Here is a 19,628-nt window from a genome sequence, read left to right as displayed (position 1 = left end):
AAAGCGAAATTTTTGTGAAATTTTATATCTGAAGAAACTTTTGATGAAATTAGAAAAAGACCACAGAATAAAATTAGACTTTTCAACCAGAAAACACAAAAAGAAAATAATTACCTGTTACAGTCAGTGTGAAACTGCTCTGCACATCTCCTGTATCACAGGAATATATGCCACTGTCCTGGGGCTCCACATCATGGATAAGAAGCAGATTGACTTTACCCTCCTTGCACATCTCATATTTATTACCACATCGAAGTGGGACATGGTTGCGCTTCCAGGTAACCATCGTGATGCAATCAGATGTAGCACAGGACAGGAAAGCTGTCTCTCCTTCCATGATGACACTGTCTTTGGGTTTCTCCTCAAACAAAACTACCATTTGAAGCCAAATGTTAAAGTTCAAATAAGTTCAAATGAAAACTAGATGATTTAATCTAAATGTACATTTCGTCCCCCATTTTTTCACCCACCTTTGGGCTTTGGGAGAACCAACAGTTTTGCAGAGGTCTTTTCCTCCCCAACTAGAAATGCTACATCGCCAGTCTCTTCTGGTGTTGTCATGGTGAGGACAAGGCGGTGCTGGCGACCACGGCACGTCATCTGGTTCATCTCGTTTTTCTGCAGAGGGCTCGAACCAAGCCACCATACGCCCTCGCTCACATCTGCATGGGTCAGCTCGCACACAAACACAGCGTCTTCTCCAGCTGTCACTGTTAGGTCTTGCAGTTCTTTCACAATCTTGACACGCTCTAAGGAAAAATAAGGAGCATTATCCAGCCAGCTCTGAACACACCGAAAGATTTTGCTTCACAACTGACTGTTTTTTAAATCAGGTTATAAGTTCCTCCAGAAGCACAAGCCCCCTCTGAAGAAAAGCAACCATGATACTCCCACCACAATAGCTTTGGGTTTCTCCTCACTATGTCTTAATATCGAAAAACATCCAATATTCGTCACAAATTCCTGCAGCTGAATCAGTTACTGTAAGCCTCTTCACATCATCTCTGACCTCTTTTCTGATTTTAGCTCAGTGATGCAAAATGACCAAGCTTTAAGTTCCTTCTGGTTAATCAGATTCTCTAAAACTGAGAGCAAGTGTCTACCAAAGAAGACTGGATGCCAGGGAAAAAGGAACTGTTTAAAAGGGTGTACAGCTTCTTTTATTTTATTGATTTTCTACCCAAAAATATTTGGATGTTTTTAAACTGCAATGCATGGCCTGTTTCTTAAATCAAACACTTTTTACTCATTTATATTGGTGTTAATTTTTTATATTAAATAAAAATTAACAGGGATAATACTTTTCACCTACCCCTCACAATCAGTTTGGCAGTGGTTTTCTTTCCTCTGGTGATGCAGCAATACTCTCCAGCATCTGCCAGCTGCAGTTTCTTAATCTCCAGAGTGTGCAGAGGGCCTTTTTTTCTCACTATGTAATGCACTCCATTTTCCACCACAGTGCCGTCTTTCTTCCAAGTGACAGGAACATTAGCACTAGAAACTTCACAGGACATGAGCACAGATTTCCCCTCCATAACCACTTGGCTCTCTAGTTCCTTCTCAAAGTAGACAGATGCAGCAGCTGGAAAACACAAAATGAGAAATTGCATTTGCACAAACATTATTGTTCACTCAAGGGCTTGGGAGGGTGGTAGATAATTATACAGCATATCTTTTAATCAGTGTGTCAAAATTTGTTGTACTTACCAAAACTTAATATTACTTAGCTTATTAATTTCCTTTGTTCTTTACATTATTTCAAGTTAAAAACAAGATAAAATGAAGCATTCAGTCATGAGGTAAATAAAGATGTAAATAAAGTCTTGTTAAGCCAAATTCTTTAGTCACTATCATCATTTTGGCTTATTAAAAAGTATATCCTGTACTTAATTTACAGTCTTGGAGATTAAGATGAATGCAGCTTTGATTTTAGATTTTACAATGAGCTCAGTTCAAATAAAAAATATGAATCCCAACCTTAAAAGGATTCAGAATGTAAGCATCATATTTCCCTTACCTCTCACATTGACTTCAGCTGTTGTCTTCTGACCTCCAAATACACAGCTGTATTCTCCAACATCCTCTGGTTGTATATTTCTGATGGTCATCTCAGCGATCGCCCCTTTCTGTGTCATCTGGAATCTCCCTCTGTGGTAAAGCTGGTCCTCCCCTTTCCACCACTGCACAGGCACCCCGGCCCGGGACAGCTCACAGCGCAGACACACATTCCCTCCCTCCGGAGCCTCCTGGTTCTTCAGACCCAGTTTGAATGTTAGAGGAATGGCTGGGGAAACATAGAGTCAAAAAACTTAATTTTCACAATTATTGCAGTATTTATCTCGACAAATACATTTTCACCACTCAAAACATAGCTTATGGTTTAGATGGAAAATACAATATGTATGGCTAACTTTGAAATAAATTAGAACCTCAACTGAATAATGCCAGAGTGACATGTGTTGCATTATAAAATGCCTCAATTAGTTAATTTTCACTAGAATGAGTTTTTATAACTTCCTAAAAGTTCAAGAAAAATAATAGATTTCTCATACTGCATAACATTTCTCCAAATCTTTGTTTTCAAGTAGCGACAATTCAATCAATCAATCAAGTTTATTTTTATAGGCCATGTCATCAATAAGGCAGTTCAAAGTGCTTTCCATCATAAAATTAGCAAGTGTCTATTTAGGTTTTCCCTCAAAAAGCCCCATTTTGCTGGGATTGATGATCTGAATGGTCAAGTATTGCACATAATTCTGGGGTATTGAGTTTTGCAAAAACTCTTGTAATATTTTGACTTTTTAACTAAGCAGGCCCACATACTAGTAAGGGTCTTAATTCTCAAGAACTGCAATGTGTAGCTACAGCAAGTCAAGGGATAGTTAAATATTAAAGTATTGCCTAGTTTCGCTAATTCACATTGTTTATTAGTATCATTTATATTGATAAATGTACATTACAGAAGCATAGTTTACATTAAAAAAAAACTAAAATGCAATCATTCAGTCTCCTGTGCAACATAAATAAGATTAAGCTGATGTGGTTGAGACAGTGTTAGGAGGGAAGACATAGATCCTGCATCATGCTAAAAAGTAAGAAATAAAAAGTTGAGAAGAAAAAGTATTGTGTCTTTTGATTTTCATTCAGTTTAAGATAATTTCTCTCAGACATGGAATCTGTTTCACCTCATCAGATTTATAATTTAGCAAGTAGTCTTACGTGTAATTGTGACATGCGCAGTGGTCTTGACATCTCCACACATACAACTGTAGAGCCCACTGTCCTCCAGTTGGGAGTTTTTGATGGTCAGCTCCATGATACTGCTACGATTTTTAATCTGGTATTTGAAATCACTCTTTAGCAGCTCTTTCCCTTTCATCCATTCCACAGCGAGGCCAGGCTTTGACAATTCACAGCTCAACGTCACGCTGTTTTCTTCCTCCACCTGCTGGTTCCTCAGCTTTGTTTTGAATGTGACGGGTGGAGCTGCAATATGAAGAAAAAGTTTATTACTTACGTTACCTTGGTTTTTTTGTTTAGTCCTAAAGTTTTTATTCAAGATTTCTTCATTTTTAAGTAAGCCTCCAGATCTTTTCCTAACTTTTACTTCAGTTCTATGATATTTAATATGCTCTAATAACTGATTCTTTTTTTTTTTTTTACTATGGAAAAATACCTTATTTCAACAAAAAAAGGGTTTCATTATACATATAGGCTACTGGCTGAAATTAACAGTAAATATAAGTCTCAGGTTTGGAAAAACAGCACATTTTCTTTCTTCTAACCTTTAACTGTGAGCTCAGCTGTGGATTTGCTGTCCTCTGTTTTGCAGGTGTATTTTCCAGCATCGTTCTCCTCCACGTTGTTGATGATCAGCTTGGTGAGACCGCTCTCTTGTTTCATCTCGTACTTGTAACCAGCCTTCAGGATGACTCTGCCTTTTCTCCAGTCGACCGGAGCTCCGGGTTTGGAGAGCTCACAGCAGAAAGCTGCGCTGTCTCCTTCCTTCACCTCCAAATTCTCAACTTCTTTCTTGAATGTCACAGGAAGAGCTGGAAAAAATTGTAGACAGTTTATGTACAGATGATCTATTTTAAATATATTTAAAGTTCTTATTTTGCAGAAAATTTTGTGTTTTTCCTATATGTAGAACATGAATTATACCTCTAACTTTGATGTCAGCTGAAGTCACAGCAATTCCAGCACTACAGCTGTATTCTCCTGCATCTTCAAGAGTTACAGTTGTAATCAGCATCTCTGCTGCTCGGCCCTCCTGCTTTATCTGGTATTTTTCTCCATTCTTCAGAAGTTGAGCATCTCTCCTCCACTCTACTGCTTGTCCAGGTTTGGAAAGTTCACAGCGTAATGTTAAACAACCATCCTCCACTGCTTCCTGGTTCTTCAGTTTTTGCTTGAATGTCACTGGAATTGCTGAAAAACAACCCAGATCCTTTACAACATCTTCAATAAAGAAAATGATTTCATTTTAAGATGGTAGTGGTGTGTCTCACCAGTAATTGCAACACTTGCTGTAGTTTTGACATCATCACAAATGCAGCTGTAAGAGCCGCTGTCTTCTGGGAGACTTTTTCTAATGAGAAGCTCTGGCTTGGAGCCGATTTGCCTGATCTGGTATTTCTCATCACTGGTCAGCACAATGTCATCCTTCTTCCACTGCACTGGGAAGCCCGGTTTGGAGAGCTCACAAGAGAGTGCCACGCCGTTTCCCTCCAGTACTTGAATATTCTTCAGATCTTGAATGAATTTAATGGGCCTTTCTACATTAAATAAAAATATATATATACTCAGACTGGGACCTGTTTATCCCAGTAGTACACTAAATTTTAGCACAATAATCTTTTTGTCCTTCTCTCTAAACTCATCCTCCTCACTGCATCCTCTCTTCATCAAAAATAATTTGATAAGATTCCAAAAACTTATTTCAGTTTTGTTAAAACCATTAAAGCAACAAAAAGGCACAAGTGACTCGACTGAACAAAATAGATTTATTACAGAATCAGTCATACATTTACATTTATAAACACTATCTGTAGCATAAACTAGTTAGATTATTGACAAGTCAGTGTAATTCATCACCCTGTAAATGTCTTGTCACCATTCATAATTTTTCTCTTTGCTACAAATCTTATCTTCATCATTTCCCCAAAAGTCTTAGATTTCCTTTAATTTAAATGTATCGCACATAGAAAGGGAGTGGCGAATGTGAATTACAAATAAAAGTGTAACAGTCCTTGGTTAACTGTATTTTGTTTTTGTTCAACTCAAGAAATGTCTTCTTAAATCTTAAAATGCAAGCTAATCATAATCTTACTTTTTCCAGACAAAGATTTGAAGTACATGAAGTTGCACTCACCATTCACAGTGATCTGAGCTGTTGTCCTTTCTTCCCCACATACACAGGTGTAATCTCCAGAATCCTCCACTGTGAGGTCTGTGATCTTCATTTCCACCTGCAGGTCTTTCTTCCTTATCTGGTACTTGTCTCCATTCCTGAGTAGCTGTCCTCCTCTCCTCCACTCCACTGAGTTAGCAGGCTTGTTGAGCTCACAGTGCAGAGCCACAACGTTGCCCTCTGTGACCTCCTGGTTAACTAAGGGTAACTTGAAGCGAGGAGGGAGATCTGTCAGTAACGAAAAACAAAACAGTTATTTTTTTGTCAAAAAAATAAATAAAACCGATGGCAGTAATGGCAGGAAATGGAGGATGTCTCAGGTGAAAGGTAGGTGTCCTAAGATGAATTGTCATGCTCATAATGATGTCTATCTATTCCGGTCATAAGCAGATATCGCCCACTTATACCAGATTACATGAAAATAATTATAATTTAGGATATGAGTCTTTAACTAGTTTGCACCATGACACAACACACCCTTGTTTTGATGTGGAATGACTCCAGTGGATCTCAGAAAAGTACACACCCCTGTTGAAATTCCTGGTTTTAGTAAAAACACAAAAACAAAGAAGAAATAATAATTTGAAAACTTTTCCACCTTTGATCCTTATGTGGTGTAGTTAACGTAATTTACAATCTAAGTTAATGTGTTTAGGCATCTTTAAATTGAAATTCAGTTTTCAGTCATCTTGGGTAAAATACCTAAAATACATAATAAATCTGCAGATTTCTTTGAACATTACTTAAGATGAAATAATGTTCAATTGTCTTTGAACGTTTTTCTTGACATTTGCTTATGTCCATCCTTTAGCTGAAGTCCTAGTTTGCAGAAGACACAAAGGATTGAAAGAAATTAATTGCACATAAGAGAAGTACAGAAAATTGTATTATAGTATTAGTTACTAAAAAGGTATGGCACTCTGCACTCTGGATAAAATTGTATTAAAATCTTAGAAAATCTTTATCAAGAAAAAATGGCAATGTACAAGACATGTTCACAATTTGACAGATTCTGTTAACAGCTACCATGTAATGTTAAATATTGCCAAGAAAAGGGGTTAAGCTACCAGAGAAGATTGAAAGCTGAATCTAAATATTTTCAAGTGATTTATAATTTTTCTACTTTATACGTTCATAAAAACAGGCATTTTCTACAAGGGTGTCTAATTTTTAAGATCTACTATGATTGACATGTAATTTCACTTACATGAAGAAACAAACTATGTAAAATACAATTGTTACTAATGAGTCAAGGATACATCAAGAAAGAAAAATATGGCAGAATGAACACAAAGCACAGCTACATTAAGCTACGTTTAGGATAAAAAGGTGGCGATATGAAGCAAAAAGTCTTCTTTAGGGTTTCAAGACATAAAGGAGCTGACACTGTGAGAGTGGAATTTTTGGTTTTTATTTTGAGGCTGACCTCTTTGACGTCTGCGCTCGGGTGATTCTGTTGAATACATGGTAAATCAATTTTACAGAAAGAAGAATGTAATCTTTGATATCATTAATAAAAAGTGTTCTGGTGTATTTTTTGAAGCCATAAAAGTTTTGCTCTCACCTCGCACTCTGAGCTCAGCACTGGATTGGCTGTGTTTAGTCTTGCAGGTGTATTTGCCAGCATCACTTTCCTCCACGTTGTTTATAATGAGTTTAGTTAGATGGCCCTCCTGTTTCATTTCATATTTCTCTCCTGGTTTCAGGATCATTCTGCCTTTTCTCCACTCCACAGCAGCTCCAGATTTAGAGAGTTCACAGCAGAAAACTCCACACTCTCCTTCTTTGACTGACAGGCGCTGGAGTTCTTGTTTGAATGTGACAGGAAGCGCTGTAGTGGCGTTTTTGAAAAAGAAAATTATATTTGGCTTCCAAACATGGTGATCTGTTCTTATTCTCTTGTAATTCTCAAAATTGTATAACTGCCACGAAGGTTTATTTTTATATCCCAACTTACCTTTGACTCTGATTTCCGCTGTGGTTTTCTCATCTCCAGTTATACAGCTGTACTTCCCTGCATCATCTGGTTGTGCACTGAAAATAGTCATTGCAGCTTTCCTTCCTTCAACCTTTATCTGGTACTTATCACAGCCTAACTCTTCTGACAGCACCTGACCCTCTTTCAGCCACTGAATAGGAACCCCTTTCTTTGACAGCTCACATTGTAAAGTCACACTATTTCCTTCTTCCACCTCTTGGCTCTTCATACTCACTTTAAATGTGGCAAGAACCGCTATTAAAACAGAAATAATTGAGAGAATTTAAACCAAGCAAGGGCAAGGCAAAGTACTTTAAAAAAAATCAACTCTTCCAATACAGTACTGGGAAGTAGTTTTAGAAATACTCATCATTGGCATGAATACCATATTAAGTTTGATGATGCATTAATGATGCATATACATTTTTTCCAGGATGGAATGATGGTGCAACATACAAATATAGTAAATTTTGAAAACATAAATTGAACGCACAGGTTTTCAATTTATTGTTAACTTTTCCCTAATTTGCACTTATTTCAAATTAAATATACAGACTCAAATATATCCATACTTCTCCAATGATATTTGGACTACATGGTTTTATTAGCCTCCAACACCACCACCACCATGCTTGACAGTCTGGACAGTCACGCATGGTGTGCAAGCCTCTCCTTCAATAATTCAAAATACTCTCACTGGCACCAACAACAAAATATTCTGAAGGCTTTTGGGTTTTCCATGTGGGCATTTGGAAATGTTATTTGTGTTTGGATATTCTGACTGGATCATGATCCCAAACACATTTCCAACACACTCCACTGGATAAATCAGGGTTATAAGTAGCCCTGACCTCAACAAAATTTAAAATATTTGGACTATGCATAGACCATGCCAAGAACCCTTCCAATTTAATTAGCCCTTATTTCACCAAAAATAAGGGTTAATTTACACTAACGTGTAGTGAGAATTGCATCCTTATTGACATGTGAATTCTACTGTTTTTCAAAATCTTGCAAAGGGATCTTCATCCAAATACTGTTTCCATATGGAGGATATGTATTTATTAATTTAGCTTACATTGTGTGAATTTGGTAAAAGATTAAGTTCAAGCTTGTGCACTCATTTTTTATGTTTTATCACTACAAAATATTGATTGAATACAGTCTTTAAAGAATTTGCAAGCACTAAATACTTAGGAAGATAAAATGTACTAAAATGATCTAAAAAAACCATACCAATGACTTTTACAGTGGCCTTTGTTTTCTGCTCTCTGCACACACAGGTGTAGACGCCGCTGTCCTCGGGCACAGCATCCCTGATGGTCAGCTCCAGGGTGGAATCCCTTTGCTTTATCTGGTACTTCTCTCCATTCTCCAACTGCTCTCCTCCAAGCTTCCACTCAACTGGGACACCAGCTTTAGAAATCTCACACTGCAGTGTAATGCAGTGTCCTTCCTCCACTTGCTGGTTCTTCAGCTTTTGCTTGAAGGTCACAGGAATGGCTAAAAGGTAAGAAAAAAAAAAAGGTATGTAGATCAGTTTAAGTTGACGAATAAAAGTAACCTTTTAAGAAATTCTAAAAACTATTTATCCCTGTGTTTTTGCATTAATTTCTCTCCTTTAATACAATATATTAAAAGTCACTGTAAAATGGCTGTTGTTTCTAAAACTGTTTGATTTAAGGATGTGATCAGCATCCATCTTTATTTAACCTAAATGATGTTTAAACTAGTTTAAAAGAATGTCAATCTGATAGAATCTAGTGATTCCAACAAAGGCAGATAATCCAAAATATAAAATGTTTCAGCGTAATTTTCTGTTTTCTTTATTAATATCATTTATAACCAGCATGACCTTAAGTCTGAATCTCTTCAACTGAAAAACAAACACTTGAATTGCATTGTGTATTTTTTTCTTTCTTTTTTTTTTACCATTTACAGTAAGGGTGGCTGTTGTCTCAATCTTTCCACAGATGCAAGTGTAGATATCACTGTCTTCAGGAGACACATCAATGATCCTGAGTTCAGTAAGTGTGTCTCTCTGTCGCATATGATATTTTTCTCCGTTCCTGATGACTCTGTCTCGACTTTTCCTCCACTCTACAGTTTGGCCAGGCTTGGAGAGTTCACAATGAAATGTAGCGGTGTTGCCCTCCTCAATCAACACATTCCTCAGCTTCTGTTTGAAGGTGACTGGCAGAGCTGAGGAGTTACATGTAACCATTGGTTAGACCACTAACTCCAGTTTATTCTTAAGCCCTAAGTTCATTCTTAGCCCATTAGGTAATACAATTTTACCGGTGATCTTGACTGTGGCAGATGTTATCTGATCAGCACACTCACAACTGTACACCCCACTGTCTTCAGGTACAGGTTTCCAAATCAGAAGCTCCAAAGCGGTTTCCCTTTTCCTCATCTGGAACTTGACACCGTTCCTCAGCAGTTCATGCTCCTTCCTCCATTCTACTGGTATTCCAGGCTTAGAAATTTCACAGCGCAATATCACACTGCTGCCCTCCTCAGCTTGCAGGTTCTTCAGTTTCTGGACGAATGTAATGGGAATAGCTGGAAAAAATATAGAACATACTGAACTTTCAACTTCTCAGATCACAACTACAAAACAGACTAAAATATTTTTTCGTTGTCATTTTCAAGATATATATATATATATATATATATATATATATATATATATATATATATATATATATATATATATATATATATATTATTATTATTTTATTTTTTTTACAGAAAAGTATTGTTGAAATAATAATGTGTCATGAGGTGGTGGTGGTGAGGCAGACGCTGGAGACCCAGGTGTAGTGAAAGGTGTGATTTAATAACAAAAGGTCCACAAAAACACAGTCAACAAACGTAGTCCGTGGCCAGGCAGCACGGCTGAGCGGAAGCCAGGGCTCAACGCCGGTAGCAACTGGTCATACAGGCGGCTAACACAAACAGGCAACAACGTACGACAATACGACAAGGACCCAACGAGGAACAAAGGACACAGGAGGGACTAAATACACTGAGGGTAATCAGGGGAACGAGACTCACCTGGGAACAATCAAGGGGAAGACAGGACAACGAGGAGAACTCAGGACACAGAAACTCAGAATTAAACACAGAAAAACACATATAATGCAGTTATAATAACAAATACTTTTAAAAATGTGAAACCTAAGAACTTCTCTGTCTCTTGCTGAGTATGTTACATATTTATAAAAGAGATATATTGTAACACAAAGTGTTTCAGTAAAACAGTAATCATTATGAACAAAATCTCAATTCATTCAATCTTACCATGCACTTTGAGACTGGCTGTCGTCTGGTGTTGCCTGCAGTAGCATGTGTACTCTCCTGAGTCCTCAGGCAGAAGAGCTTTGATGGTAAGAGAGATAGTGGTTTTCCTCTGTTTCATGACATACTTTTCTCCCGGTCGAATGTTCTCAAAACCTTTCCTCCAATGAAACTGGACTCCAGGTAAAGAATATTCACAGGTCAGTGTAACAGCCTCTCCTTCCTTGGCCTCCACAACATGTAGTGGCTGGGTGAACTCTGCTGGAATGGCTAAAGAAGACAGCAACTTTTACAAAAACCTGCTACAACTCTATAGACTTTAGTAAATAAGCAAGACATGGTAACAGTAAGTTGCACGTTTTATGTTCATACCTTTGACAGCAACGACAGCTGTGGTTGTGACAGAGCCAGCGCTGCACTCGTACACTCCAGCATCGCTGTTGCTGACCTCTCGAATGGTCAGTCTGGCTTCACAGCCAGAATAGGTGGTGAAGTATCTGGAGGAGTGCCACATCAGGCAGCCATCTTTGTACCATAAGATGTGACATGGCTTGGAAGTCACACAAGACAAAACTAAGCCTCCTCCCTCAAAAGCCTCACAGTCTTCCAGTGATTTGATGATGGTAGGACGCCTCTCTGGTAACATGAAGACAAACAGACTTATTATCTCTGACTGAAGTGTAAATAAATATTAAAATCTTATAGAAAGGTCAAAGTCCTTACCTCTAACTAGCAGTGAGGCGTAAGATCTTTTATCCCCTGCTACAAACGAAATAGTACCAGTGTCTTTGCGGGCAAGTTGTCTAAATGTAAGAGTGTGGAGGCCTCCTGGTATCACCTGGATCTCATTGAGCTCATTGGTATAAAGCAGAGTCTCGTCCAGATACCACTTGACCCCCCAATAGTCATCAGGACAAATCCGACACCTGAATGTTACTGTGTCACCTTCAAGGCACGCCACATCTTCTAATTCATCCAAGATTATCACCTTCTGCCCTGAAATAAGGGAAAGTCATAGCCACATGAAGACTAAATACAGTAGCTATTATCAGCTTTTAAACTTTTGTCACATCATAACCACAAACTTCAAAAATACTTATAGCACATTGGTCTGCTGGGCTCTTACATAAAGCCAAGCTGAGCCAATATTTTGTAGATCAAATCTGCCTGGGGGTTTCCCTTTTCAAATCCACACTTTACATATTGACTCACCCTGCACAGTAAGTTGTGCCCGGCTCTGCATGGTACCGACATCACACACATAAATATCTGTGTCTGTTTTCTCTAGGCAGGTGATGGTGAGGGATAGAACCTCTCCCCTCTGTTTGATGACATACTTCTTTCCAGATCTGAGCTCCACCATGCCCTTTAGCCATGTCACACGCTTGGCAGGCCGCCTGGTCTCACACTCCAGTGTCACTTTACCCTTTTCTTCTCCTCGAGTATCTCTCAACTCCCTGGCAAAAGTGTGCTGAAGTTCTAAATTAAAGAAAAGATAAGTTCAGTAGATTTTGAAAAGATATATAAAATGAAAACAATAATAATAATAATAATACAGACCTTTGGGCACTTAAATAACCAACATAATTATAATAATTATTATTCTTTTATCCTGATTTTAATAAGGTAATGCCATATGCTAGCATTATTTTAGCGCATTTCCATCAGTCTTTCTTCATATAAATTGCAGGAGATTTGTTCATACTATGAAATTAATCTCCAATTCCAGCACGTCCTAAATATGCTGTTTTATATTAAGATCTGATAACTTGTTGGGGTACAATAACCTCTTTGTTATTCTCGAGAAAGCTTTCTGAGTTATTTGGGCCTTTGTGATATGGTGCTTTATCCTGCTGGGACATAGTTTGCTCATAAAAAGATACTGATCATTTACACCAATTTCTGAAGCACTCATCCAAATCGTACAGCTAGAATCAAGACTCACTGGAGACGAGAAGTTTTTAAATTTTCGGTGAGCCAGTGTGAATCGTAGCCTCAAAAACAGATAAAATAACATCAGCTGTATCCCGTGAGACTCTTACTTCAAGTGAAAGATTAATAAAAAACCATAACTACCTCTGATCTCCACCTTTGCTCGGGATGCAACACCACCAGCCTCGCAGCAGTATTCACCGGAGTCTCTGATGGAGGCATTCTTGATCACCAGGCGTGCCACGTTCTTCTCAATGCTCATCTCATATTTAGGGCTCTGCCTGATAGGACGTCCATTTTTCAACCAACAAATGGTGACTTCTGGTTTGGTGATTTCACAGCTCAGCTCAGCATCCTCCCCAGGTACAGCCTTTACATTGAGCAGGTCCCTGAAGATGTGCACAGGCTTTTCTAAAGGAGAAAAAACACTAAGCGTCTTAATGTCTGCTTCAATTGGCAAAACAAGCTCATATTAATAAGATAGAGCTGTTCACCTTTCACAAATAACATGGTTCTACAACTCAGGTCTTTAATTGTGAAGACAACGTCACCAGCATCAGAAAGTACAACATCTCTAATTCCCATCTTATAGATGCGGCTGTTGTTGACAAGCTGAATGCGACTGTTGGTAACCACCACCTGACCGTTTATGGTCCAAATGGGTTCATCATCCAGTTCATGAGAGAGAAGGCACTCAAAAGTACAGTTTTCACCCTCCAGAACAGATGCTGTCTTTATCCGCTGAACAATGGTAACATGTAGATCTGCAAATACAAGAATTGATAAAACAGCCCCACGTGGTAAATGTGGTAAAGAGTTGACTGCTTCAGACTGAGCTATACCAACTGCAAAAAGATAAGTGATTAAACTGTCCACTACAGTTTACAGTCTCCTTACCATGTACTGTAACTTTAGCCTTGGACTGACTGGTGCCCAGGTCACAAGTGTACTGTCCAGCATCGTTCTTGTTCAATGAGTGGATGATCAGTGCCCTGATCTTCCCACACTGTACAAACTCATGTTTATCATCAGGTGTCAGGACAGTACCATCCTTCCTCCAAAGAGGTGTTACTAAATCTTTAGAGATTTCACATTGCAGGCAGACCTCTCCTTGCTCTTCTCCAACAACATCCTCCAAAGACCTTAGAAACACTGCTGGGCACTCTGGAGACAACAAAAGTTCAAGCACATTTATGTGTTTCCCTAATTCAGGTGTTTTTTTTTTCATTGTGCACTTCAGATAATTACGCATCTGACCTTTAACCTTTAAGATGGTGGTCTCATTGAGAAGGCCTGCTTTAAATGTTACCCTGCTCTCTTGTGGTCTAAGTTTTTGCATCACGAGGCTGTGCATTGTGCCCATGTGCTGGATCCGGTTGATGGCGTTAGAACTGAGGCGGACGTTGTTAACCAGCCACTCGGCATTGGCAACAACATAGTTGAGCTCACATGAAAAAGTGGCTGTGCCATCTTCCTCAACGTCAACAGGCTCAAGATGTTTGACCAGCTTCAATGTTTTTGCTGTAACACAAAGACACAAATGACCGTGATTAACCAAATGACATACCATAGGGATATTAAAAAGGCTTTGTATTTACCCACCTTCAACCTTGACCTGTGCTGTACTTTGTGAACCTCCAGCCATGCAGCTATAGTGTCCTGCGTCAGTCCCCATCAGGCCGTGAATGATCAGTTCCACTCGTTTCCCCTCTCTCTTCATGTTGTATTTGTTCGAAATCTTCAGAGCCGTGCGACCTTTAAACCACCGCACGACTCGGGGAGAGGGGGCAAATTCACAGCACAAACTCACAGAGCTGTTCTCCCTTGCTTCCACATCATCTAAGTGCTGAACAACCTCAAGAGGTCGCTCTAATGACAGGATACGTACAACAGACGATTGAAAAACATCCAAATTAACTAGAGTTCTCCAGTGCATGATCATTAGGTCTTTGTTATCAAGAAGAAATATAAACAATTTTTAGAAACTTCATCTAACAAATCTATCAAAGCAAATTGATCTAAATCCTACCAAGGCTCCAAATAAAAGCCACCAAATTACCACCAAAATACTTCATTGCAAATACAGATGAAGCAGTCATGTAACAAATATTTCATGGTATAATAGAACAAAATGTATTGTTGGTTTTAATAAAAAGCCATTTTATTTTCACATCTGGGAAATATAGGAAATTATTTTTTTCTTCACTGCCTTTAAAATCACATAATTCCTTGCAAATGCTTTTTTTAAGTATTTTCCTAATTGTTTTACATTAAAATATTGATGCATCATATTGGGATGTCATGATATCAAAATGTAATTTTGAATGGAGGGCAGAAAAACTCACCCTTCACAGAAAGTTGAGCAGTCGAACGGCTCTTCCCAGCCACAAACACCACAGGCCCTGACATGGAGCTGTCTGTGCTTGTGAAACAAAGACTGTGGAGGTTCCCCTGCCGGTCAATGTTCACTCCTGCAGAGTGCTCCAGGACCTCACTGTTTAGGGTCCACTTTGGGGGCCTCCCAGACTTTAGATTTGTTTCTACCTGGAATAGCGCAGACTTTGGCTCCATCACCTCCACAGATTTCATCCCCCGCACTATGCTGATGGCCTGCTCTGCATGTGCAACAATAACACATATTAAAGTGACCACACAGCTTCTGCTGCCTGATTTGTGTCTTCGAAGAAAAGAAACACAAATATATTAGCTGCTATTCATGATCCTGTACTTAAAGCTACGTTGTAAAAGTTGTACATTTTATGTAAAACAGATAGATCTAACACTATTTCTCATTCTGTTTTCTTTGACAGCAAGTATCCCTCCACACTCACCCTCCACTAAAAGTTGACATGAAGTTTTGTCATCCCCTGCATCACATGTGTAGGTATCTTCATCTGAAGAGCAAATATCTTCTATGGTCAGCTGCCGGTAGACATCCTGGCTGATTAGCTGATACTTCTTGCAGGGCAGGAGCTCCTTCCTGTTCTTGTACCATTTGACCTGAGCATTAGGCCGTGACACCTGGCACTCTAGTAAGCCTCTGTGGCGATACATGGCAATTTTGACCCTCAATGGTCGAATTATTTGGACTGGCAGCTCTGGCAGAAAAGACAAATAAATTGATGGTGAAGAATCTTTATCTTTAACGTTCTATTTTGATTGTGCATTGAAGATGTCAGATTTTGACAAAAAATGTGAACAGCAATGATCATATTGCTGTATGTCAGTTGTGAGTGTGTTGACTCACCTTTTACTGTAAGCGTGGCATTGGATGAAACCCGCTCTGCAGTGAATCTGATTTCACCTGCATGTTCTGGTCTCACTGACTTGAAGAGCAAAGCATGAGTTTTACCTGAAATTAGATTATTTTCAATACTGTTATATTTTTCACTTTCATCCATCATGTCTGGCTGTCTTTGAGTCCAGGTGTATTTTAAAGACTAAATGAGAAGAAAACAGTTGTGAACACCTGTACTTGTGAATGATTAATTTTCTCACCCTGATGTCTTATCTTGATGTTGTCTCCAGGTCGGATTCTGCAGTCATCACGATACCACCGACCATCCACATCCACCTGATTGACTTCGCATATAAAACTAACGGGTCGACGCTCAAGTGTATACACATCTTCCAGTTCTTTTTCAATACATATGTCTCTAGCTGGTAGAAAAATGCATAGGATGACTGCCTTGTTAATGAAAGAACTTGAAATGTGCTTTTTTTTTTTAAATGTTGCATCATTTTTTTTATACTTGATCAAAAATGAGTAAAATGTGAAAAAATGTTGATGAAGGAAACAGCATGAGATGATGATAATTCATATGTTCCTCACTTGAATACATTTATTGGAGAACAGAAAAAAATACCATAGTAAGAAACTATTCTTTCTAACAAAAATACTGATAGCACATGGTACTGTAACAGTTGCAATTGTGTGGTGTCTCTTTAAGACAGCTTAAGTTACTCTTTAGTGAGATCACAAGTATGCATCACTGCCCTCTAGGGTTATGAAAGAATGTATGATGTTTGATGAGAGATCAGCTGTTCAAGTGGGTTTTGTGAAGCTGATGTTTTGCTTAAAGGACAAAACATGGTATTCCAAGTTTTTGACTTGGAACACCATGTCGCCTTCTCTCAACCACTAAATACTAAAACAACCCTCTTCACAGCCCCCTAATACTTTTTGTTCCACCAGAGTATAAATATAACATGGCAGAGGGTCCTAATGGGTGTAACACCCCTATTGTCAAGTATGGTGGAAAATACACATAAATATTTGAGTGTGCTGCATCATCTTACCTCTAACAGTGAGTCTGCCTGATGTCTGAACCTCACTGGCCTGGAAACAGTATAAACCAGCATCTCCCAAAGCCACTCGGTTCAGGATGAGGCAGTGTTTCTTCCCTTGCGTGCTGATGCGGCAACTTGGTTTCGACTTAACCGGCATCCCATCCCTGATCCAAATGCCTTCTATGTAAGCCAGGTTAAGAGTCACCTCAAAGGAGCAGCTCTCACACTCCGACACCTCCACATCCTCCAATCCTTTCACCACTTTCAGTCGGTTCACTGGCAAGCACACAACATTAGTTTTGAGAGGCAGCTAATCAAAGCACAAAAACCACTGAAAATTGGTTTCGAAAGTCAGTTTGATTGGAAAGCCTACTTGCAGCTGCAACAATCCCTCCAGTTTTATTGTCTCCCATGTCTCGAGAGGATGATGGATGTTTATTTACTTTATACAAGGAATCTGCAGTGAAAAAAAAGAAACCTCAATCTCTTTCCACTCATTCGTTTAGAGATCAAATGTCACAATGACAATTTTGCCATTACAACAGAAACACACAAATGCAATGACCTAACTCACAGCCTACTACTGAAAATGTGTTTACTAGAGTCCTGACCAATCAAAGACAAAAACCCAAATTCTTATTTTCTCACATAGGTGTAGAATCTGGTTTATGTGTCCTTGAAATCACTGTATTTGATGCTTTGTGTTGCACTTGGTGATGTAAGTCTCACAGGTAGCTGGCCGTTCTAATGAAGGCCTCATGAAGCTCTGAGGTCTGTAACTGGACCTCTATTTACTATACAAGCCAATATCCACAGAATCCACTATGGGATTTTTTTGGAACGACTCCTGTTTTGGCCAAGTTGCTGTTATTCCTAGTTGCTCCACTTTGTCATATCCCTAATAATTGACTGTGGAATAGTTTGAGGAAATCTCAGGACTGGATGTAATGCACAGGTGGCATTCTATCATAGAAACACATTTTGAAATCACTGAGCAACTCTTTCTTTTACAGATCTTTGTAGAAGTATTCTGCACAATTAGGGGCTGGGTCTTAAAACACATGCAGCCATAAAAGTAACTGGAACATTTGAACATAGCGACAAGGTGTTAACCCAGTATTTTTGGCATTATGGTGTATCAAAAGCCATCATGAAGAGATGACAGACTGACAACAATATGTCAGTAATGGTGTAAATCTAATAAAGAAATACATTTGACAAAACATAAAAATAAAAAGCTTGATGTGAAAATACTACCAAATGTTTAGATTTTAAAAGGACTCAGGTGTCCTTTTAAAGTCTTGACTAATCTGGAAAAGATTAGTCAAGGTTTTACCCTTTTAGAAATTATAAGATGTCAAATGCAGTGATTAACTTACTTAAACTTGCAGATAGAATGTCCTTACATCCATTTTGTTGCCTCAGGAAAATGATAAATGATCCATTGTAACATCAGATCTGTCAATCCCGCCTTATACAAAGCCTTCAAGTTGAATGGAAAAAGCTTAACCAGTAAAAAGTAAGTCCAAGTTTGCTTGATACATCCAGGTCTCTAAAGTTGACAGCCTTTAATACGCTTAGTGTTTTTGTGCTGTGATGGAGCAGGGTGCCGAACAGCTGACATATCTATCCCCACATACTAACCTCCAAAATAGCATTCTGGCAGTGTGAAGGCAAAGATAGCTTTGGCTTTAATTGTGCTGGGAGGCAACTTGTTTTCAGCATCAATGAAACCATCAACAATCTAAATCCAAACTACAGGATTAGTGTGTTTGATGGTTTTCTCTGTGCATGAATGAGTGGCTCACAATTTTCCTGAAAACAATAAAGAGACCTTCTTGCATCGTGCTGTAGCTTGAGAACCCTCTCTTTAAGTGCTCACTGATGTCTGGCATTAGTTTAAACTTCAGGTCAGATGAAATCCTTTCCATGGATCTCCAAGGAAGGGTTTCCATCTGCTGCTGCAGTGGAAAGGACATCAAAGATTAAGCAGCATGAAGTATCCCATTTTATTGAATAAAGACTAAAAAAACGAGTTCCAAAAAATATTTCCACACAACACTGATTACATTTATTTCAATTTGGATGAGTTGAATAGTAATAAGTCAAAGTAATTCATACATTAGTTATCTTAAATTGACAACTCTCTCACTCTCTTTCTTTGCTATCTCCATTATATCTTCTTTATTTAAGTTTATGGGTCACCCTCATCTGCATGAAACCCAGCCAGCAGCAACTACTGCTGTGTCTAAACCCCTGTGATGGACAGGTCCATGTGCTGTGGAGCTTTGTTAAGACCAGTGAAACTCTAGCGACATAATAATCTCTGTTGAGTCCTACCGGGACACAAGAAAACAACTTGTCGTCACACAGACAAGAATAGCAGTACAAAGAATTAAATTGCTATCTGTTCACAAGCCCTTATCAGCAGTTTTTTTTTTATTTCGTTTTAACTCAAATTGTCTTTGACATTAAATAAAAAAAGTTTTAACAGAAGAAGGCTTTGCTTTTTGGACTATTTTCCTTCCATCACATCTAAAAAGATATTTGAAAAAGCACAAAGCTTGCAAAAGTAACTTAGTACAGTGTAACCTTTTTAGGGCGTTCACAAAAATAGGTCAATTTTAGCTGAATAAAGCCAATGTGAGTATGTGTTGAGTGAACTTAGAACCTGACGAAACAGCTGACCGCTTCACCTAAGCCTCTACGTCC

The 19,628-nt window shown here is 38.6% G+C and overlaps 1 protein-coding gene across 1 annotated transcript in view; it reads right to left on the bottom strand.

Moving 5' to 3' along the window:
- Positions 1–18,519, bottom strand: part of obscna (obscurin, cytoskeletal calmodulin and titin-interacting RhoGEF a) — a 43,563-nt gene extending 25,044 nt beyond the window's left edge. Inside the window, exons 1-31 of the mRNA XM_055019806.1 lie at positions 18,296–18,519; positions 17,290–17,373; positions 16,926–17,192; positions 16,125–16,286; positions 15,874–15,978; positions 15,458–15,724; positions 14,972–15,241; positions 14,229–14,495; positions 13,884–14,147; positions 13,524–13,790; positions 13,121–13,390; positions 12,771–13,037; positions 11,907–12,173; positions 11,418–11,690; positions 11,067–11,330; positions 10,698–10,964; positions 9,690–9,956; positions 9,324–9,593; positions 8,628–8,894; positions 7,371–7,646; positions 6,978–7,244; positions 6,840–6,866; positions 5,375–5,641; positions 4,512–4,778; positions 4,165–4,431; positions 3,786–4,052; positions 3,220–3,486; positions 2,018–2,284; positions 1,313–1,582; positions 471–749; positions 115–372 (exon numbers count right to left, since the gene is read on the bottom strand). Coding sequence (XP_054875781.1) covers positions 115–372; positions 471–749; positions 1,313–1,582; positions 2,018–2,284; positions 3,220–3,486; positions 3,786–4,052; positions 4,165–4,431; positions 4,512–4,778; positions 5,375–5,641; positions 6,840–6,866; positions 6,978–7,244; positions 7,371–7,646; positions 8,628–8,894; positions 9,324–9,593; positions 9,690–9,956; positions 10,698–10,964; positions 11,067–11,330; positions 11,418–11,690; positions 11,907–12,173; positions 12,771–13,037; positions 13,121–13,390; positions 13,524–13,790; positions 13,884–14,147; positions 14,229–14,495; positions 14,972–15,241; positions 15,458–15,724; positions 15,874–15,978; positions 16,125–16,286; positions 16,926–17,192; positions 17,290–17,329 — 7,300 coding nt within the window. The 5' untranslated portion in view covers positions 17,330–17,373; positions 18,296–18,519. The remainder of the gene's footprint in view (positions 1–114; positions 373–470; positions 750–1,312; positions 1,583–2,017; positions 2,285–3,219; positions 3,487–3,785; positions 4,053–4,164; positions 4,432–4,511; positions 4,779–5,374; positions 5,642–6,839; positions 6,867–6,977; positions 7,245–7,370; positions 7,647–8,627; positions 8,895–9,323; positions 9,594–9,689; positions 9,957–10,697; positions 10,965–11,066; positions 11,331–11,417; positions 11,691–11,906; positions 12,174–12,770; positions 13,038–13,120; positions 13,391–13,523; positions 13,791–13,883; positions 14,148–14,228; positions 14,496–14,971; positions 15,242–15,457; positions 15,725–15,873; positions 15,979–16,124; positions 16,287–16,925; positions 17,193–17,289; positions 17,374–18,295) is intronic.
- Positions 18,520–19,628: the final 1,109 nt, after the last annotated feature.

The sequence above is a fragment of the Poeciliopsis prolifica genome, unplaced genomic scaffold (genome assembly GCF_027474105.1).
Source record: "Poeciliopsis prolifica strain line A6 unplaced genomic scaffold, Auburn_PproV2 SCAFFOLD002, whole genome shotgun sequence".
Lineage (NCBI taxonomy): Eukaryota > Metazoa > Chordata > Actinopteri > Cyprinodontiformes > Poeciliidae > Poeciliopsis > Poeciliopsis prolifica.
Note: the sequence above shows the minus strand (reverse complement) of the source record. Positions and strands in the feature narration are given on the sequence as shown.